The sequence below is a fragment of the Xiphias gladius genome, chromosome 4 (genome assembly GCF_016859285.1).
Source record: "Xiphias gladius isolate SHS-SW01 ecotype Sanya breed wild chromosome 4, ASM1685928v1, whole genome shotgun sequence".
Lineage (NCBI taxonomy): Eukaryota > Metazoa > Chordata > Actinopteri > Istiophoriformes > Xiphiidae > Xiphias > Xiphias gladius.
The window spans coordinates 2299468-2318551 of NC_053403.1; the positions used below are offsets into that span (position 1 = coordinate 2299468).

General features: G+C 41.5%; 1 protein-coding gene across 3 annotated transcripts in view; it reads left to right on the plus strand.

The window, feature by feature from the left end:
- Nucleotides 1–19084, plus strand: part of col12a1b (collagen, type XII, alpha 1b) — a 142474-nt gene that overhangs the window by 56080 nt on the left and 67310 nt on the right. For all 3 annotated transcript variants that reach the window (XM_040124896.1, XM_040124898.1, XM_040124897.1), the window contains 13 exons: nt 899–1028; nt 1876–2015; nt 4941–5073; nt 5196–5213; nt 7034–7173; nt 12187–12316; nt 12900–13039; nt 13705–13834; nt 14410–14549; nt 14695–14824; nt 14959–15098; nt 17623–17752; nt 18330–18469. In XM_040124896.1, the coding sequence (XP_039980830.1) occupies nt 899–1028; nt 1876–2015; nt 4941–5073; nt 5196–5213; nt 7034–7173; nt 12187–12316; nt 12900–13039; nt 13705–13834; nt 14410–14549; nt 14695–14824; nt 14959–15098; nt 17623–17752; nt 18330–18469 (1641 nt within the window). The remainder of the gene's footprint in view (nt 1–898; nt 1029–1875; nt 2016–4940; nt 5074–5195; nt 5214–7033; nt 7174–12186; nt 12317–12899; nt 13040–13704; nt 13835–14409; nt 14550–14694; nt 14825–14958; nt 15099–17622; nt 17753–18329; nt 18470–19084) is intronic.

The following is a 19084-nucleotide window of genomic DNA, read 5'->3' on the forward strand; positions in this document are numbered from 1 at the left end:
AAATGTACATCTGTCTAGCTAATATGAAAGGAGTATGAGGTTCAGCGTTCATTCTTCCCATTGGAAAAAAAACAAACTTTACCTCAAGGTCCGTTTAGTGGTTCTTCTGGACTTTTAGAACATGTCACTTGATCTTCCTCGGCAGAGCTTGTCCAGTTGTCATTGACTAGTAGGTGTTTGAATTCCCTTTTTTTTTTTTTTGTGAGCACTTTAAGGACACCTCATCTACAAGGAGTATGTTACAGAAGGCTTAGCAGGGAGTCTTGCACTGCCGACAAATATTTGAAATCAGTATCACATTTATACAGAAAAATTCGGGCTCCTTAGCTAAGCCTCGCTGTGGCAGTCTGGTGCATTAGCTAATTCAGAACTGCAAACAAATACCTGCGTCACAGGTGTCCAGTTATGCTAATAATATCAGTTATACTGATAATCATCAAAGAGGAAATACGTTTTTTCCAGTAAATGGTCGCCAAATTCTTGTAGGCATGACCTTTTGGAGAAAGTGCCACAAATTAGTGCAATGGCAACCAGATTCAGATAACACATCGACGTTTTAACTCTGATTGATTGATTCTGCAAAATCTGATGGCCTTTCACCAGAATGTGGCTCGGGAACAACATGATACATGATAAGTCTGACTCGGCTGAAAAATTTTCACATCAAATTTTTGGCGGAAAATGTTTTAACCCGTCCACCATCCTCTTTTTTTTTTGTTGAGCAAAGTCTTAATATTCCTGGACTGGACTTAAACACTTTCCAGAAATCCACCATGTTTTTTGATTCAGATTTTAAAAAAAATGTTTCTATGGTTATGACAACAAAATAAGATTGACAAGACTATGCAGCCTTAGTGGAGGTAGTGCAGTTATTGATAACTAAATCTACCGCCGGCAGGTCGAAGTCAAAGGCGACGTCACCACCGTGGACCTGTACAGCCTCATCTCCAGGACCGAGTACGACGTGGCCGTCACCCCGATCTACAGAGAGGGACCTGGAAACCCAATGATCGGAAACGCTGTCACAGGTCCGAATCTGCTTTTGATTAATGCCTTTGGTTTGCCCGTTATGTGCTTATTTTTATGTTTTGTGTACTTCTGCTGTATTTGCACGCCGGCAGACGCTTCAGTAGCGGTCGTCTCAAAGCCTCGGCAAATAACCTAGAAGGTACTTGCACGGTTAGGTACCGCCAGTAAATTGGGAATTGGAATTATTGGGGGAATTGCTGTAAGTGTTTTTTTTTATTTGGTTGAACTGATCCTCTAACTCCCTGTAAAGCTGACAAACCCTCTCGGGTGTCCTAGCACTAAATGTGCTTTAGAGATGAGCACAAATGTCTGTGATTGTGATGACGTCCGTATCAACTTTGACATCACTTTTCTTTTTACTTCCCCTCCTCGACTGAAAAAGGCTTTCAGAGGGGCCGGACCAGTAAATCTGTGTGTGTGTGATCATTTACTGCACTGGCCCTGCTTATCATAAATCCCGGTTAAATTGAGGAACAACTTGTTTTCAGCATTTACAAACACACACGCATTTGCAGTTCTACACTTGTAACGATTGGTATTGATATTTACATTTATATTTCACTGCCCACATCTCTTGTATATCATTGGAACGCACACATACTTCAATGCAAATATGCGCGCACACACACGCACACACACGCACACACACGCACGCACACACACACACACACACACACACATACACACACACACACACACACACACACACACACACACACGTTGGCCTACAAAGTGCAATCAGCTACACACTTTCAGCTACAGCAAATGTAGCATGATGTTGCCTCATCCCTTAGACCTCCTCTTAAACACATCCGTCCTCTTTCTTGTTCCTGTCTGTGTGAACAGGTGTTGTTCCTGCTCCCAAGAACCTGGTTTTGTCTGACGCGACCCAGACCTCGTTCAAAGCCACCTGGGAGCACCCAGCCCCGGACGTGTCCCTCTACCGCATCGGCTGGACCAAGAAGGGGGAGAACAATTACGAGTTTGTAAGTCAACCAGTCAAGGAGTGTCGTAGACAGCGCCAAGGCAGAGAGAAGAGCAGCGAGATTTTTGTTCCAAACCGTACAATAAACAATATTAATGTCTTACCAAACGGATAAGACGCAAATAAAAATGCCAACGGCAGCATTTTATCAGGCTTTAGCTCATTTACTAGAATATCACATACACTACTCATTACTACTGAATTGACCATTTCGAAAAACATAGCTCACAATATGTTTTGTAGGTTGATTTCCAATTTTCCATTTAGTTTGTTGAGTTCAGCTCATTTCAGCTAACTTGAAACCTGTTTAACAACCAGTAATTCCATCCCAGTAAACATTTTGTCAGCTTTCATTATTTTTTCAGTGTTTCAATACTATTAAGTTTTTTGGAAAACTCCTTCTTTGGTGCGTTCAAGAATTGTCGGGAAGCTCCACCAAGGCTTTGGCTCTGCGGCTGAAAAAATTGCAATTTTATTGCAAGAAAATAACCATTTACCGCTTAGTTTGCAGGACTGTTTGCTTATTGTTTGTCTTTGAAGAGAAATTCCCTGCAAAATGACATAGCACTTGAATCCATTACTTTTCTGGAGCTGACTCAAGCTTTAAATATTTTCCTAGAAGTCGTTTCTAAGCACAAGTTGTTATCTTTTACTTTGACAGATTCTCCTAAAAGTTTAAGTCTGTGTAAAAGTCATTGTGCTAAAGGATACCTGAATGGTAGGAAATCCATTTAAACACGCGGGGCGCTTAAGTCCATAGCAAAAATACAGGAGCTTTGAACTAAACCCTTCAAAATCTATGTTTGCAATTACTGTATGCTCTGGGAAGATGCACATAAAACCAAGGGGTGTTATGGGTAAATGTTAGTCATAAACGTTATTCAAGTCGGACATATATGCGAAAAAGAAACATCCATGCAGTCGTCTCAGAACAGCCCAAGTTCTCATTCGCCCACGTCCATGCTTCAGCATGTTTCAGCCTTAACTTGTCAACTAAGCAGTGGATGGAAGTTTAACGAATGATTTGCCTCAAATATGGCAAATCTCTGTGCATTATACACAGGTGGATCCTCTAAAGTGTTTTCTAATTCCGGGGAAAGAGCTAACTCCAAAAAGTTTTTGCGATTTGAGAAATGTAAAGTCAACGTTCCACTGCTGCCTGAGAAGAAGATGTCTGACATCTTGCTTCCAGATGTATATGGATGGGATTTGTTCAATTTACATTTCTGTTTGTTATCAAAAATGCATCTTTAGCAGCTGAATAAATAATCTAGTTAAGACCTTTCTCTTGACATTTTCAAATGAGCTGTGTTTGTACAGCACCATCTGTCTGCTGCGACAGTAAACATCTGGTTTCAGTTGCCTCATCCATACAGTATCCAACCAGTGGCGGAGGTTTTGCCTGTAGCCTGACGGTGTTTCCTCCCTGAGATTAAAACTCGAGCCTGAACTCAAAAACAGCGAGTACAGCTCAGGGTTCGGGTTTAGAACGTTCAAGCGCACCTGCAGAGACTGAGTTCACTGCACAGATTTTCTTAAGCAGTCCAGATTTAAACCGTCAACCTTCCCGTAACAGTCCTCCCTCTCTAAAATAAGGACTGTTTTCCAAGGAGCGTCGATTACATTACAAGTTACATTTATTTAACTGAGGATGGATTTGTTTAAATGCAAAATGAAAGTCATACTGTGGGGCTATCGTTTAAGATATTTCTTATTACTGAAGTAAAAAAGAATATCTCAAGAATGAGCCATTGTAGTTTCACAGATCTCTTAAAATTGCCATGCCTCACAAAACTTAATAGTTGTGTACGCCATGACTTAACATAAAAACATCCAGTTAAGCTGAATCAACAATAATGCTATCTTTGTTTCCTTCTTCTCCAAGAAGGAAGATTGTTTTGGGCCCACTTTTGCCTCCCCACCCAACATACACTTGAGCACAAAAATCTGTGAATAAAATGAGATCAATACTGGGTTTTTTATTACAGTCTTAATTAATCTCAGAATTCCAGTTTATTAGACTTTCTTTATTGACTAATTAAAACAGAGAGATGCAACATGCTTCTCTCTGTAAAGCGTTGCACAGTGCCTTTTTAAAACCAAAAATGTGACTTTTTCTTTTTTAATCTTTTCTAAAGCAAACATTATGTTGGTGTGTCACCTTTCCAATTTATTTAGAATAGATAGAAGAGGAAGAACTCGGCAGTGGTGATAGCCAATATCGCTGAACAAAACAACAAAACAGAGCCACCTGTAGAAACAGATTTGACGAAAAAAACAAGGAAAAAGAAACCACTCTCCACTCTGAGAAAAAAAGTGGTTGCAGTGTTGTAACTTGCTATGAATAAGAGTTCTCCAGATCCTTTCAATTAATCCTGTTAAACCAAAGTCCAGGGAACAGCAATGGCAAAAGCAAAAGTGAATCCACTGGATCTAAGCTCAGTGGTTTCCATTAGTTCACGGGGTAAGAAACCAAATCGAACACACCTTAGACAATCTGACATCGGTTTACCCAATGTCAGATGTGAGTATCAATAACGATCTCAAACCCTGCATCCGTTACAGAGAGGTTCAGGACCTGTTTAGCTTAGCTTCGCACGAAGGCTTGGAGCTCGAGGAAAGAGCTAGCTTAGCTCCATCAGAAGTATGAAAACACATTTTTCAAAATCAAAGTTGTCTTTCTCCAACATGTAACGTGGGTACGTAGGAAAGCAAAGATAATGCAGTCCAATGGAAATAATGTACCTCCTTCCCTTATTGCTTAATATAGCTTGCTTGTCAAAAAATTACAAAGTTAAAATCTATTTTACGGCGTCCTACTGCCTGGATGACAGAGATTGCTTGACACTCATTTTCATTACTATTATAGTAACAGACTGTTAACATACTTCCACCTGTCTCTCTCTCTCTCTGTGTTCGTTTGCAGGCCATCCTGAATAGCGATGAGACCACCCATGTGCTGGAGAACCTGGACCCTGACACCGACTACACCGTCACCGTCACAGCCATCTACCCAGACGAGTCGGAGAGTGAAGACCTGATTGGAAGTGAACGTACACGTAAGCCGGCCACTGCACCCCTGTCGCCATCTCAGCTCCCAAAAGACAACCACCATATTTTACAGTCACAGATATAACTCACATTGAAATAACATTGTTGTTTTCTCAACGTCTCTTTCTAGTGTTAAAGGCTCCGGAGGGTATGTCATATGAGAAGGACAGGTTCCTTTTCATTGTAATGTTCATGAGTTTGTGTGGTATGGTAATGTGGACAATAAGGGATAGTGTTGATGGGAGCACACTTTTTTTTCTTTCTTAACTGCATGTATTTGCATTTTAGTGACTCACTGTGCCTTCACACCACAAGCAACGTGAGGAGTCGCCGATGACGGCTGTTGATTTTCTGCGAAATTAATTATTCGCGGCCAATTTTTCTTTACCTTTTTGTTGCTTCATAAAAGCTGACTGAAGCTCAGCTTTTGTGCAGCAATTTTTCTAATCATCCCAACGTCAGCGTTAGTGCTACAGCTACCAGTCACCTTGCTAATACTGGCAAATTGGCAGAGGGCTTGGCTATTGCTAGCCAACAGAAGCTGGATAAAGTGACAATAATTAATTTCTGGTCCCATTTTAGTTTTCTTTGGGACACGGTATAAAGATGATAATGCACTCTAAAGTGTCTTGATATAGAAAATGTTTTTTGTATCAGGACCCCTTGTTTTGCATTTACTGATCGTATGACAAATTCCCATGAATTGTTGAAGAGAATGATGTAACCAGTGCTAGGATCTAGTCTGCTAGCTAGCTACTGCAGCCATATTACTGATACAATTTTTTTCTGTGGTTGCAGAACTTGATTAGATGCCGTGGAAGCAATTGTCGGCTCAAAATTTAATCATGACATGTTAAGTTATGCTATAAAACCGAACATTTAAAAACCATCGCAGTTATCAAGACCATTGAATTTTGCTGCACAACCAAAAGTACATCAAGCATCTTGAGCACAAATATTGTCTTTGGAATGTGTGAAGATCTGTCTTATCTTAACACTGGACATTAGGAGTCTGTGTTTCCCTTGTGTGGCAATGGAAAAATAAACAATATATCATATATAGCTACATTTTTAAACTCGACGTTTGCTTCAAAGTACACGTGTAGTAGATTGTGGTGTGAACGTAGATCCAGAGCTTCAAATGCAAAAAGTGTGAAAATGTACCAGTAACATGTCATCCTCCACAGACCACCCTGGTTGTGATTGATTGTTTTACTGCCACTGTTAACTATTTTGTTTTTGTCCCATCTTCCCACCATTTTGTCATAATAACATTTCTGTTGTCACAGTGTGTATCATCTCACATTGTGCCGTCATTTTATCATGTCATCGTGTCACCCTTCATCAGTGTTCACCTCAGTCATCAAGTTGTTGCATGTTGTTGCATTATTGAACAGTGGTTCTGCTGTAGGGTTGGTGGTCAGTAAGCTTCTAATTCAGCAAGATAAGCCAGAGCATTTTATTCAATACAAAACCCCTAGTTTTGTTATATATCCCCCATTATTATTTGCTATGATTTCCCATAACTCACCCAAAATGTATTTTATGTACCCTAAAATTTGCACAAGTGCCCCCCCCATTTGTTATAATCCCAGATTTTATTATTATTTTATTGTTTTAAACTCAAAATGCGTTATTAACATACATTGTGCTGTAATGACGAAAAGTTGTTCAGTAGTTGCTGATATTAACTGACTGAACTATTAAATTATTTGAATAAGAAGTTACTGAGCTCCAGCCCTGCTCTGAACAGCTTCCTTGAGCGTACTACTGCTCCCGTTTTGAACCTTTTCACCCTCCTACTTTCATCCTAAAAATTGACCCTTCCAGCTCCATGACCCGTGAGATTGTGGGAGCATCACCATCACTGCCATCATCACCATCATCCTCACCATCATCGTCACTCATTAAAAACAGGATGCATTTATTTTACTGTTTATCTTACCGGATGTGTCTGTGTGCTGCCAGTGCCTCCAGAGCCTCCTCGAAACTTGAGGGTTATCAATGCCACCACCACCACGCTGACAGCGAAGTGGGACCCCGCCCCTGGCCAAGTCCAGAACTACAAGATCACCTACAAACCTTTATCTGGAGGCGAGCCTCTCACAGTAAGTTCGCTGCACATTTTGCAGTAATTAAATAACACCAGGCATGATAACAATACAAGGGTGTCATCTGCATATGTACATCAAAAAATGGCACAAATGACACTCTGATTAGGAACACATGAACTAAATCTTTAAAACCTAATACTGCAAAAGGCTGAGAGTACCCCCCCCCCATTTTGTTTGGTATTAAATCACAATGTTATTTTTGTTGTTTACATCTACATCGGACAAGGCACGGTAAGTGTAGCAACTTTGAACCATGAAGGAATCTCGAAGTTCTCTGCAGAAGGCATAAAAATGCATTTAAAGAACATTTAAAAGACTTTATTATTATTTTATAATAATAATAATGATAATTCAATTACATATTATAACCACATTCAGAAGAATAAAAGTTATAGTTCGGGTACATTGTCGCAATGAATGAATACAGAGGTAAATTATAGTTTGTTTAGGTCACAGTAGGACTGATTTTCTTTTCAGCTGGGTCTCCTGGAAAATAAAACTGCAGTATATTTTTATAACCTCAGTATGACATTTTTCAGTATTAAGTATTTTTCACCTGTTAATCTAAATACGGTCAATGTGCACGAAGTTGCAGAATCAACATCAAATAGTTTTTTCTGAAAAAAAACACACACACACACACACACACACACACACACACACACACACACACACACACACACACACACACACACACACACACACACTTGGCTCTTCATTTTATCAAGAGACAAAAAGCTGGAGCTGCTCCATTGACACTGAACAATAGAGAAACTTTGGAGATTTCTAAAATGTTTATCTTAGTTTTTACACCCAAATTGGTCTTAATTCATGGATTGTTTTGTATATTTGAGGTTTACCAGAAAATGAATCCCTCTCTCCCATCACCACATGGCTGTGAACCCACACTGGGTATCATCTGTTTGTCCAGGACGAGACGAACAATATGATTGAATTCCTTTTTAGGGTGTATTTTCCTTATACCTTCATACAAACCGACGTTTTGTTCCGCTGTTGCTGGGGTGCGGTGTTTCCCAGCTGTGCTGCTTTTTGACCACTGGGAACGTCTCCAGTCTGCTTTAGCCACTGAATGACAAATCGATGAATAACAAATCAGTTATCAACTGTTGGATTTGAAGGGAAGCTTTCTCTCCCTCTTGATAAGATACGCTTTCAGGGTGTCCAAAATGGAAAAAAGGCATGTTTTTCTCAAGAAAGGCAACAAAAATTAAATAAGGACCTAACACCGTCAAAAGATACATGTTCATGGTTCTTGTGCATATTCATCACGGTGACGCAAGAAGTACATAAGTCATTAAATAAAGAACCAAACAAAGCAAACACCTCCGATAACAAAAATGCTGAAATTCAACTGTAAGTATATAAAAGTACAAAAGTATCAGTACACACAAAGACACAGAGGAGAGTCATTAAATCACGTGTTGGCTAAATAACCTCTAGGTAAAGTTTAAAAGTCGAAAAAACCTGAAGTGAATTTTTTGCTTTATATGTAAAAATTCAAAAATTCAAAACTCAGACTCAACAGACAAAGGTTCTCATTGGAGTCGAGGGCCACAACAAATGTAAGAAAGAAAGAAATTTCCAAGGCAGTTCAAACGTCTCTAATATTCCATGGCTGACACCTGCGCTACACGGACGCTTAAATATGACACATGACACGGATGAATTTCAAGTGTGTGGATGAGAACCAGTAGGAAGGTGCAGCCACAGGAGTCCCACAGGAGACCAATGAGAAACCGGTATATACTGCCTCTCTGTCTTCACAGAGGAGAGCATGTACATCGAATCATAGCTACGCAGAGATACAAAGCAGGAGAGTCAGGCTAAACGATGGGAAGAAAATTCCTGATGAGTTATGAGACCTCCTAAAACGCATCCGTTACGTCACACATACAATCATAATCACAATTCCTCTGAAATGTAGCGATAATTAAGTAGAAGGTCTCCAGAATGGACACACTGAAGTCAAGTAGCACAACCTCAAAACTGTGCTGCAGCGGAGCTAGAGGAAATGGACTCTCTTCACCTCAGGTGCTGGATTTATCAATTATTTTCCTCAAAAAAAAAAAAAAAAGAGAAGAAAGAAATCCCCGAATCAATGGACGACATTTTGAAGTCATCATCATCATCATGAGGCTCAGTGGAGACATTTGACAACCAAAAAAATTTGATAAACCAGGGACTGAAAACTGCCAGAAGCCTGTCGCATTTACAATATGAGCTGTAAGTTGTTTGAAAATCACCCCTTCCTCTTCAGATGTACAAAGACGTCCTGAGGGCGCTTAGCACGATGCCCCCGGCGCTTTATGGGAGAAATATGTTGGCCATGTGGCGCTCTTTCATCGTATTTGGATGTTTGGTTTATGACGGCGTCCCGCTGTCATAAACACGACTGTGTAGTTTGAAGAGTCCTGCAATTGGCCGCCAAACTCACATTCATGCACCATGACTTAACGAGTGATTAGCACTGGAAATGTCAGGAAAGGAAGCTGTGGGCTGTATGAGAAGAATTTCAGCGAGTTACAAGTTTTATTCTGCCTCTGAGATGTTATGACAGCGTTCCCCCAAACAACGTGTCAGGGACGCATCTTGAAGTCCGAGGCACAGATCTTTTTTAATGGATCTCCGTTCTCCTCGCTACGTCAGATGTGTATGCTAGAAGACTGAGAGCGTCTTTTGACACGTTGTCATCTGCAGGCTTGTTGTTTTTAACGTGAGTCATATGTCACCGGGCGGGATCTTTTTTCTCTGTGCCGGGGAGCTCCGGGTTTCCTCACTGCTCTGAGAAATGAAGAAAAAGTATGTCCAGATTGGGAATTTAAAAAAGGCTCAGTCCCACACACGCCGTCCCGCTGCCCAAAATACACACTACAGTACCAAATGTAGATTCATCCGCCTCTGAAAATAGTCCCCAACAAATGCACTGTGTCCTACTGATTGGTTGATAAAAAAAAACAACAGCGAGCAGCTGTTTTAGGAAATTACATTTTTTTTAAATGAAACTATGTATTTGTGAGGTGTTTTTAAAGATTTACTTCATGGGCTTTGAGCTGAGCGCCACAGTGATTTTGGTCTCTTGGTGACAGTAAACAACTGGAATCAGATTTACCCTTTAATTGCCAACCTCATAAAAAGCACTAACTCTGAAGAAAGTGAAAAAAAACTTCCTATTCAATTAGTAGTTTTCAAAACAGAAGTTACGGAGCCCTTTAAAAAAGAGAGAAGAGAAACAGATTTTGATAGAAAAATACCTGGATGTTTTAACAATCATCGGACCAGTTCCAACTTTAAGGTATTTTACCCAGAACGTATGTTCCAACACATTTACAATTTGTAAACAAAATGCTTCAGACAGTAAAAACTGAAGACAAAAACAAAGAAAACAGCCATTAGCTGCTGACAATGAGCCAGAGTCCCCCAAAGCAATTAAACATGAAAATAAAGAAAACAATTAAACCCCTGGCAGAGCCACTGATCATCTGGGGATGGGCAGAACACTGAGTTTTTGCACGCTTCTCAGAATGGGATCTCCTCCAAATTCCTGAAATACTGACGTAAATGTGACATAATACCCTCTGTCATTTATCTCTTAGCTACCGGGCGAAACTGTTTATGTCCTCTGTGGATGTGTTTACAGCGTCATTTCCATTTCACGACATACTGCACAGTTGTTTGCGTAGGATTTCCCCACGGCCTACTTGGATTCCCTCGCAGAGAAATTGTTTACTTACTCGTGTATAAATGAAGTAAATAGTGCGGTCGGATCGGCGACAAGCCGTGGACGCTGGTGTGAACGGCATGTGTGGTCTAATACTACAGCCTACTCGCCTTGAGCAGCGTCTTTGTCGGAAATTCAAGAGAAGGGCAGCCGTCGAATCCTTTGTGCTGTGCAGCCAAACAACAGACTCCAAGTAATAATCTTTTAGTCTTTTTCCATCACGCTGTGAACAACCTCGAGCTGATTTCACGAGGCGCATTGCGTGAGTAGTTTTCCACACAACGGCGGGACTTAGTGAAAGGAGTCGGTTACCTGGCTGAGCGGTTGGAGCCGTGCAGCCTGTCCCCTGCAGCTCTCACCGCGGCTGCTCCTTCTCCTCGCAAAAATTTAAAAAAAAGTGATCCTATGTTTTTATTTTTTTATTTTTTCGTAGACTTATTTTTGATGGTGGATCGCTGTGAACGTTAACTGCTGTGACAAATGTGTTGCGTTTCCTGGGACTGCTTCACAATAAAAGCCACCCCATGTTTCAGCAGCTGAAGGCTTTTTAAAGCGAAGCAGCAGCGGCGGCAAGAAACGCTGTTAGCATTAGCAGTAACTTAACTCTCAGAACATGTGTGAGCCTATTCAGGTTGTATATCTATTCAACAATGTCCAGCCGGTGTCTCAGAGTAGTAGAAATTAAATCTTGACAGATTTGATTTCTGCTATGCTTTGTTATGTGATTTCATAGATTTTTATTTTCTAATAACATACAGTACTTTATAGAAATGAGGAGTTTCCATTGTGAGAGCAGTGTAACCTTATATAAAGTGATAGCTGAAAGGAAAATTTCAATCAGAACTTTTACATATTATGTTATGGGCTTCGTTTTGGTCCTTTTAAAAGAATAAAAGATTTAAAAGTTGATTATATTGATTAATTAACAATAGGGGAAAACATTTCTGAACTTTTTTCTGAACGAACCTTTTCCAATTTTGAAAAATGAAACTTTTTATTTTGCTGTCTGCCTTTTTACAGCTTTGTTTAATCTTATCATTTGTGTTCAACTGAATAACCCCACATCTGAGGAAACTGACACAGTCTTCTTACCACTACCATGTTAGTACATGTCAGTGTTTTATCATTCATCGCCAGAGAAGTGTTTGCTGGCTGTGGCAGCCTTGTTCATGCCTCAGCCCCATGTCAATAAGCTTTGATAAACTGCTCCTACGTGAAAATGTGTCTCCGCCAGCCAGTCTTACTGCTGACATGTTTCCTGTGAACAGACGCAGGTTGGAGGGAAGAAGACCAGTGTCGTCCTGCCGAAGCTGCAGCCCGACACTCAGTACTCCGTCTCCGTGGTGGCCGTGCATCCCAACGGCGTTAGCAAGGACATCTCTCGAGACGGAAAAACCAGTAAGAGTGGAAAAGTATTCCTCGTAATCACAATTTACCCAGGTTTAAGTAATCGAGTGCTAGTACTGATCTGTACTACAGTATTCACTGAAAGTACTGACCAGGGAGAGGGGTCAACTTCAGTGTTGCTGTTGCATGAAAAGCTTGCATCTCCAGTTTAGGGGTCATGCATTCAAATTAGCGAAAGAAAGACAAGAACGAAAGAAAGAAAGAGGAGGGACAGACGAAGAGGTACAGTGGACAGGGAAAATAGGGAAAGAAACAGTATAGAGGAAGAAAAAGGAGAAGAAAAGACAAAGAGAGATGGAAAGGAAGGAAATACAAAAGAGAGAATTGGGAGAAACAAAGCAAAACTATATTAGTGATATTTTATGATCTAATCTCATGTTGAATGTTAAATCCTTACGTGCAAAGTAACCAGTAATTTCTGCTGTCAGATAAATGTAGTGAAGCAAAAGGTACAAAATTAGAACATCTCCCAAAATGGAAATATTCAAGTAAAGCACCAGAACCTCTAAGCTGAAGTAGAGAACTGGGGGAAGCGTAGTGACTTACTGGAATACCTGCATGTGTGTTTCCTCAGAGCCTCTGGGTCCAGTGAGGAACCTGCAGGTGTTGAACCCGACCATGACCACCCTGAACGTGCGCTGGGAGCCCGCAGAGGGCCGAGTGAAGGAGTACAAAGTCACTTACGTGCCTGCCGCCGGAGGAGCCGAGAGCATGGTAGGACTGGTAGGACAACCATCTGCTTCCTGTCGGCCGGCGCCGTGCAGAGCGAAACCTGGAGCCAAATTGCTCACCTGCGCGTTTGTTAACCTCGATTAAACCCACGACGGCTTTTTTACTGGGCCTCTTTCTGCAGCGTCCAGCTTACGTGCACTTTAATGCGGCAAAAGTTTATTAAATAAACACACACCCTGAGATTCAGATTACATACAGGCGTTGGTGCCAGTCCACCGTAAATATCCGTGAAGTGAGCACAAACTCCACACCCTGCATTTCTGCACCTCACTGAGTATAATGGACTGCTTCCTAGTTTCTTCTGAAGCAAGCTTAAACATGCAGGGCGATAAATAATGAACAAACTTCGATCAGTGATTTCACCAGGGTTTTTTATCCGGCCAATGTTCTTATCCCGCTTTGTTACATAACCAGCAGGCTCAGCCACTACATCCAGAGCCTGTTACTGTTGAAGCATAACTGCGCCGGAGAGCTGGGGCGTTTACTGTGGGTTATTTCGCCACTCGAAGGCACACTGCGAAGCTAAAGATGCTGCCGCTGAAGCCACTAAGCAGCTTCTCATAATTATTCATAGTTGCATGCTTGTTTCTCTGTCTGTCTTTGCGCTTCGGGAGCAACTAACTTGTGTGATTTGTTGTCAAACTCAGGAAACGGTGTCAGCGGGCACAACCAACACCATCCTGCGAGGCCTGCAGCCCGACACCCTGTACACTGTATCCCTGGTGCCGGTTTACGCTGAGGGAGAGGGAAAGACAATGTCTGAAAACGGAAAGACAAGTGAGAGTGAACACTAAAAATACCCAACTCATGTGGAAGTGATTGCAATTTCTGTCGCTGAAAAAGTGAAGGTTAAAATGTCCTAAGGGATCCTTTTGGTTTTTGTGATACAACCCATCATGTTTGGCTACAGGCAAATCAGTGAGAAAGGGGAACTACATTTTATTTATTTCAAAAAAGCCATAATGTATTATTTTTAATAGGAGGTTCCTGAATTAAAACCAGCTAAGTTATGTGTCTAGCAGAAAGTCAAAGTTATTTTGTTCTTTTTGTCCATCAGTAAGATCTTAAATAGCCTTAAATATGTGTGTTGTAAACAAAACATCTGTAATAAAACAATTAATCACGTAAAAGCGTCTCAAGAAATCAAGCACCGGAATGGCTTATGCAAACTGACACCAGAAATCTAGTGACACCATGTATTCAAATCAGATCAGATATTTAAGAATATAATTTATTCAGAATTTTGAGATAAAGGGTCTAAAAAAGCCACAACACCTACGGCTCCCCAGAGCTGCCTGAATACAAACAAAGCAAAAAAAAAGTAGTGGATCACAACTTGTCCTCTTGTTCAGGGCCACTGGGAGGAGTGAAGAACCTGAGGGTGACCAACCCCACCATGACCTCTCTGACTGTGGACTGGGACCCGGCTGATGGCGCCGTTCGCCTCTACAAGGTCTTCTATGTGCCTGCCGCCGGTGGCCGAGAGGAGATGGTGAGACTCTCTAACACCTGTCTTAGCTCTCAGGACAAATGTAGACAAGACTGCAGTTCAGGAAGCTGGTTTGCGATGTTTCTACTTATGAGAACCAACCATTTAAATGACTTTTTTTTTTAAATCTTTTAATATTGGTAAACAGGAGCAAGTTCCTGCAAGCACCACCTCCATCGTCCTCAGGAACTTGACGCCCGAAACGTTGTACACAGTGTCGGTGTTACCAGTTTACCCGGCCCGGGAGGGAAAACGCCAGTCTGAGAACGGAAAGACGTGTAAGTCACCGTGGAACCTGAACTTTTTCATGTAAATCTTTGGATGCAGTGTGTTCTCAAAAACCATGTGCTTGTAAGATGCTTTGAATGAGGGCATCACGTGAATACGACGGTTTGCGTTTCCGTACTCCCAGTGCCTTTGGGCGGAGTGGGCAGCGTGAAGGTGAGCAATCCGACCATCACCACTCTGACAGTAACCTGGAATCCCGCTGACGGAAATGTTCAGGGCTACAAAGTGATCTACGTTCCTAAAAACGGAGGACTGGAGATTGTGGTAAGATCCTATCACTCCTCATAACAGATTCTCAGATAAAGCCTGGTATTCGAATAACTGCATGGTCTCCAGGAGGTCCTGTAAGGAAAAAACCCAGAGGATATACTGGTACATATATACTGTGATGCCTCACATTATAAATTCATCATCATGCACAGAGAGACAAAAACAGAAATTCTATACGCCCTCAATAATAAATTAATGCTGATTGATTCAACGAGTTAAACAGCAGCAAAAAGTGAATTACCATGATGAGAAAACAGTAAAAATTCAAATTTGATCAAATTCAAAACATGGGAAATTAAAAATAAAGGCCTGGTCAGGATAAGTCAGGTCGAGTCAGGTCAAAAATGAGCTTGAGTTGATGACTGAGAAGACAACCTGAGCTGAGGCCAGTTGAGTCCTGAGTTGAGTTGATTTAACGTGAGCAGCGTCAAGTTAACTTGAGTCGAGTTGAGTCAACCTGAGTTAAGTTGAGCCGAGCCAACTTTCGTCTACTCAAGTTGACTTAACTTGAGTCGAGTCTAGTGAATTAGAGTCGAGTCGACTTGAGTTGAGAAGTGTTAACTTGAGTCGAGTCGACTTGAACTGAATTGAGCTGAGTCAATGTGAGTCGCGTTAACTTGCATCAAGTCTATAGTAGTCGAGATAACCTGAGTCGAGTCGAGTTAAGTAAACCCGAGTTGAGCCGAGCCAATTTGAGTCGAGCGGAGTTGAGTCTAGTTGACTTGAGGTGACTTTGAGTAAGTTAGGTTTAGTTTAGCTAAAGTTATTTCTGTGGAGGAAGAACACAAGAACTGAGACAACAGCAAGGACGTGACGTCAACACGAGAAACATATCGACGATAATACAAATAAAACAGGTAGTTTGGTGATTTTTCAGGCACTGATACACCATCATATATCGCCACGTGCATATTATCCAGAGGCTTTCGGATTGAGCTCTTTAACCAGACCAGTCAATAAAATAACACAGTAGTGTCAGAATAAGAAATAACACTGGGTTCAGACACGTGTCCTCCTCCGTCGTTTCACGTCTGACTGGCTGCTGCAGTCAAGTCTGATCTGAAAAATGTTCGACAGGTGTCAGATGTTTCTGGCACACTGTGTTTGTGCTGCTAACACCGTTTGTCTGCGACAAGCTTGTTGAAATACCGTATCCCCCCCCCCCCGTGTCACATGATGATTTAAAACCCTGCCTCCTAGGTTTTTTTCACGCTGGAAAAAATTAGATTCTGGAAAAACATTTAAGTACTTGCATTAAGCAACTTTATGGCAAAGTAATTAAAAAAAAAAAACGATCCTGGCCGGACAGTTACTCAGTACTGAAATGTCACAGTTTATTCAACAGAAGTTAATAAAAATGCTGTCAGACTTTTGTTTGAATTGTCGTACGTCTAAAGAAACAAAACGATCAAAGTCCTCAACAGGGATTTAGTGAGGTCATGCTTTTTGACAGCATAATCCCATCAAGCAGTTGCCACACCGTTGCATCTAATTCCTCTTTGGCAGAGTTGATCGCTCATCGTTGCATGCCACGTTTGTGAAGGGTTTCATTTCTGGGCCGCAGCTCGCACAGAATAAGCATTTGCAAATCCTGCTAATCAGACGCTGAGGTTCAGAACTGATCTGAGTGTGCCTGAATGACGATTTGGCTGCCTGTGTTTGTCTATTTAGAAAAAGTTCATTTGTCTCTGTCGAGGACAGAACTTTTACCTCCAATTCGTATGGCAAAGTACATTTCACAGAGGAATTTTCAACTCCTGTGCCAGAGGAATTTGAGAGCTGTTCATATGGTTTCACGTGTTGCTTCTTCATTTAAGAGGGAAAACGGCAAACAGTGCTCACCTTGGAATAGCTGGAGTAATGTCAGTCAGTTTGACGTAGGTCCAAGTTTCTCTAAATCCGATGAAATCTTGCAGTGTTTATAGAGAAAATGAAAAAAAAAAAAGGTACACATAGAGAACATGTAAAATAAACCTTAAAAGCCATAAAACCCCCACATTTTTAAGGAGAGAAACATCTCACTCACATGTCATTTGTAAGTTTTACCTTCTTTTCAATGTTTTATTATTCAGTCATGTTTCTCAATTAAATATTCACTTCAAGGTTAATAATTTAAATTAAGTATATCATTGTTTTTCAAGTAGGTAAACTGGTTTCAGTGGGAAATGTTATGATGGTATAAATGCTGGGTTAAGAGACTGATCTGAACCAAAAAACACTAAATTCTTGTCATTTTAGAGCATAGAAATAGTCGAGTGTAGATGTTCTGTGTATTGGTGCAAGATATTTCGAACTTCAGCACAAAAATATCGGTTTTAGTCTTCGAAAATTCATAGCAGTTGACAAGTAATTTTCGAGATAAAATAAGTGCAGTAAACTGATATGTAGTTTTTGTGAAACCCAGCTGTTACCTTAAGGGAAGGTTTTAGCTGGAGGTCAAAGGTCAGGGCTAGGAATTTAACCTCTCGGTAAAGGGCAGTTCAACGGAGTATCGAGTTCACCACGTGTGTCCTTCCAGGAGCAAGTGTCCGAGAGCACCACCACGACCGTCCTGGAGAAGCTTCTACCGGACACCCAGTACACCGTCACCGTGGTCCCCGTCTACGCGGAGGGAGATGGACCCAGCCTGTCCGACAGCGGCAAGACGAGTGAGTGTCTGTGGCTGCAGTCAGGTGCCATTGGCAGTATGCTGGTAAAGTGCTTCTATGAACCTTGAAACGCACCTGAGCCTCCACGAAACCATTAACCAGATCATTTCCTCTCCGACTGATCGAGAGCTGCTTCAGGAGTGATTGAGGAGGAAGAGTGATGGTCAATCAGCTCCGTTCAGTTCAGTTATTTGTCTGTTTTCTATTTGTTTTTGTCTTTTAGTAGCTACTGTTCCTCTGTAAGGTTGCACTTTCCCAGCAGTGCCGACCGCTTTTCTAAGTTTTAGTCTTTTTTAGATCTCCACTATCAATAACTGCGGTTATAGCAAACACTCTGCTGTAGATGAATGACTTCAGCGGGGAGAAATTCAAATGACAGAACCAGAAAATAGCTTTCCAGTTGTAGCACAAATACACCAAAGCGTCAATCTCGGCCACAGCAGAAGAAAACTCAATCTGAATCAATAGACCTAGACCTTGTTGGCATCCAGCAAACTGCCGCTCTGACCGGACGGCGGCTCGGCAACGCTCCGATCCAAGCGCTGAATTTGTCTTCCCGTTTTACGTCTCTGCTCAGAGCCGCTGGGTTTTGTGAGGAACCTGCAGGTCACCGATCCCACCACCAGCACCCTGAACGTTCGCTGGGAGCCCGCCGTGGGAAACGTGCGTGAATACATCGTGATCTCGGTGCCAGCCGCTGGAGGAGAGCAGAATGTGGTAAGACCACACCTACACACCATTGATACTATGTCCCCAGGTTAAGCCCTTTTCTTACGACGAGCTGATCTTAACTGAAAACTCAGAGAAACTAGATAACATAGAGCAGGAGGTAGAACCGTGCCAGTCTTATGTAACTCTCGGGACTTTGCAAGTTCCAGATGTCGGATCTTCACTTCATCCATGCCCTGTTAGCATCTTGGTTGGTCATGACTGCCTGAGTTGTGAAATGAGCTATGCTTGTGTTTAACTCAAACCACTTTGAGGCATTTTAGCTACCACGATATCGAAATGATTGTTTATTGGCAGTAAGAAGGGAGATTTTATCAGTTTATTTAAACCGACGGAAATTTCACAATTCTCTCGATAATCTCACTCGAGATTAAATACCCTCTCTTTCTGTCCCTGTGTAACTGAGAAATATTCATTTTTTATTTTGTGTAATTGCGTCTGTATTTTATTGCGGTCAAATTTTCTTTGTGTCATTAGTCTCTTGTGAACAGTGTGTTCTCTTTAGATGCTTTAAAGGACCATACCAGTGATCTACAATCATATCAGAAGCGTGCAGTCAGAATGTGGAAACTTAAATAAAGCTTGTCCCCCTGATGCTTCAGT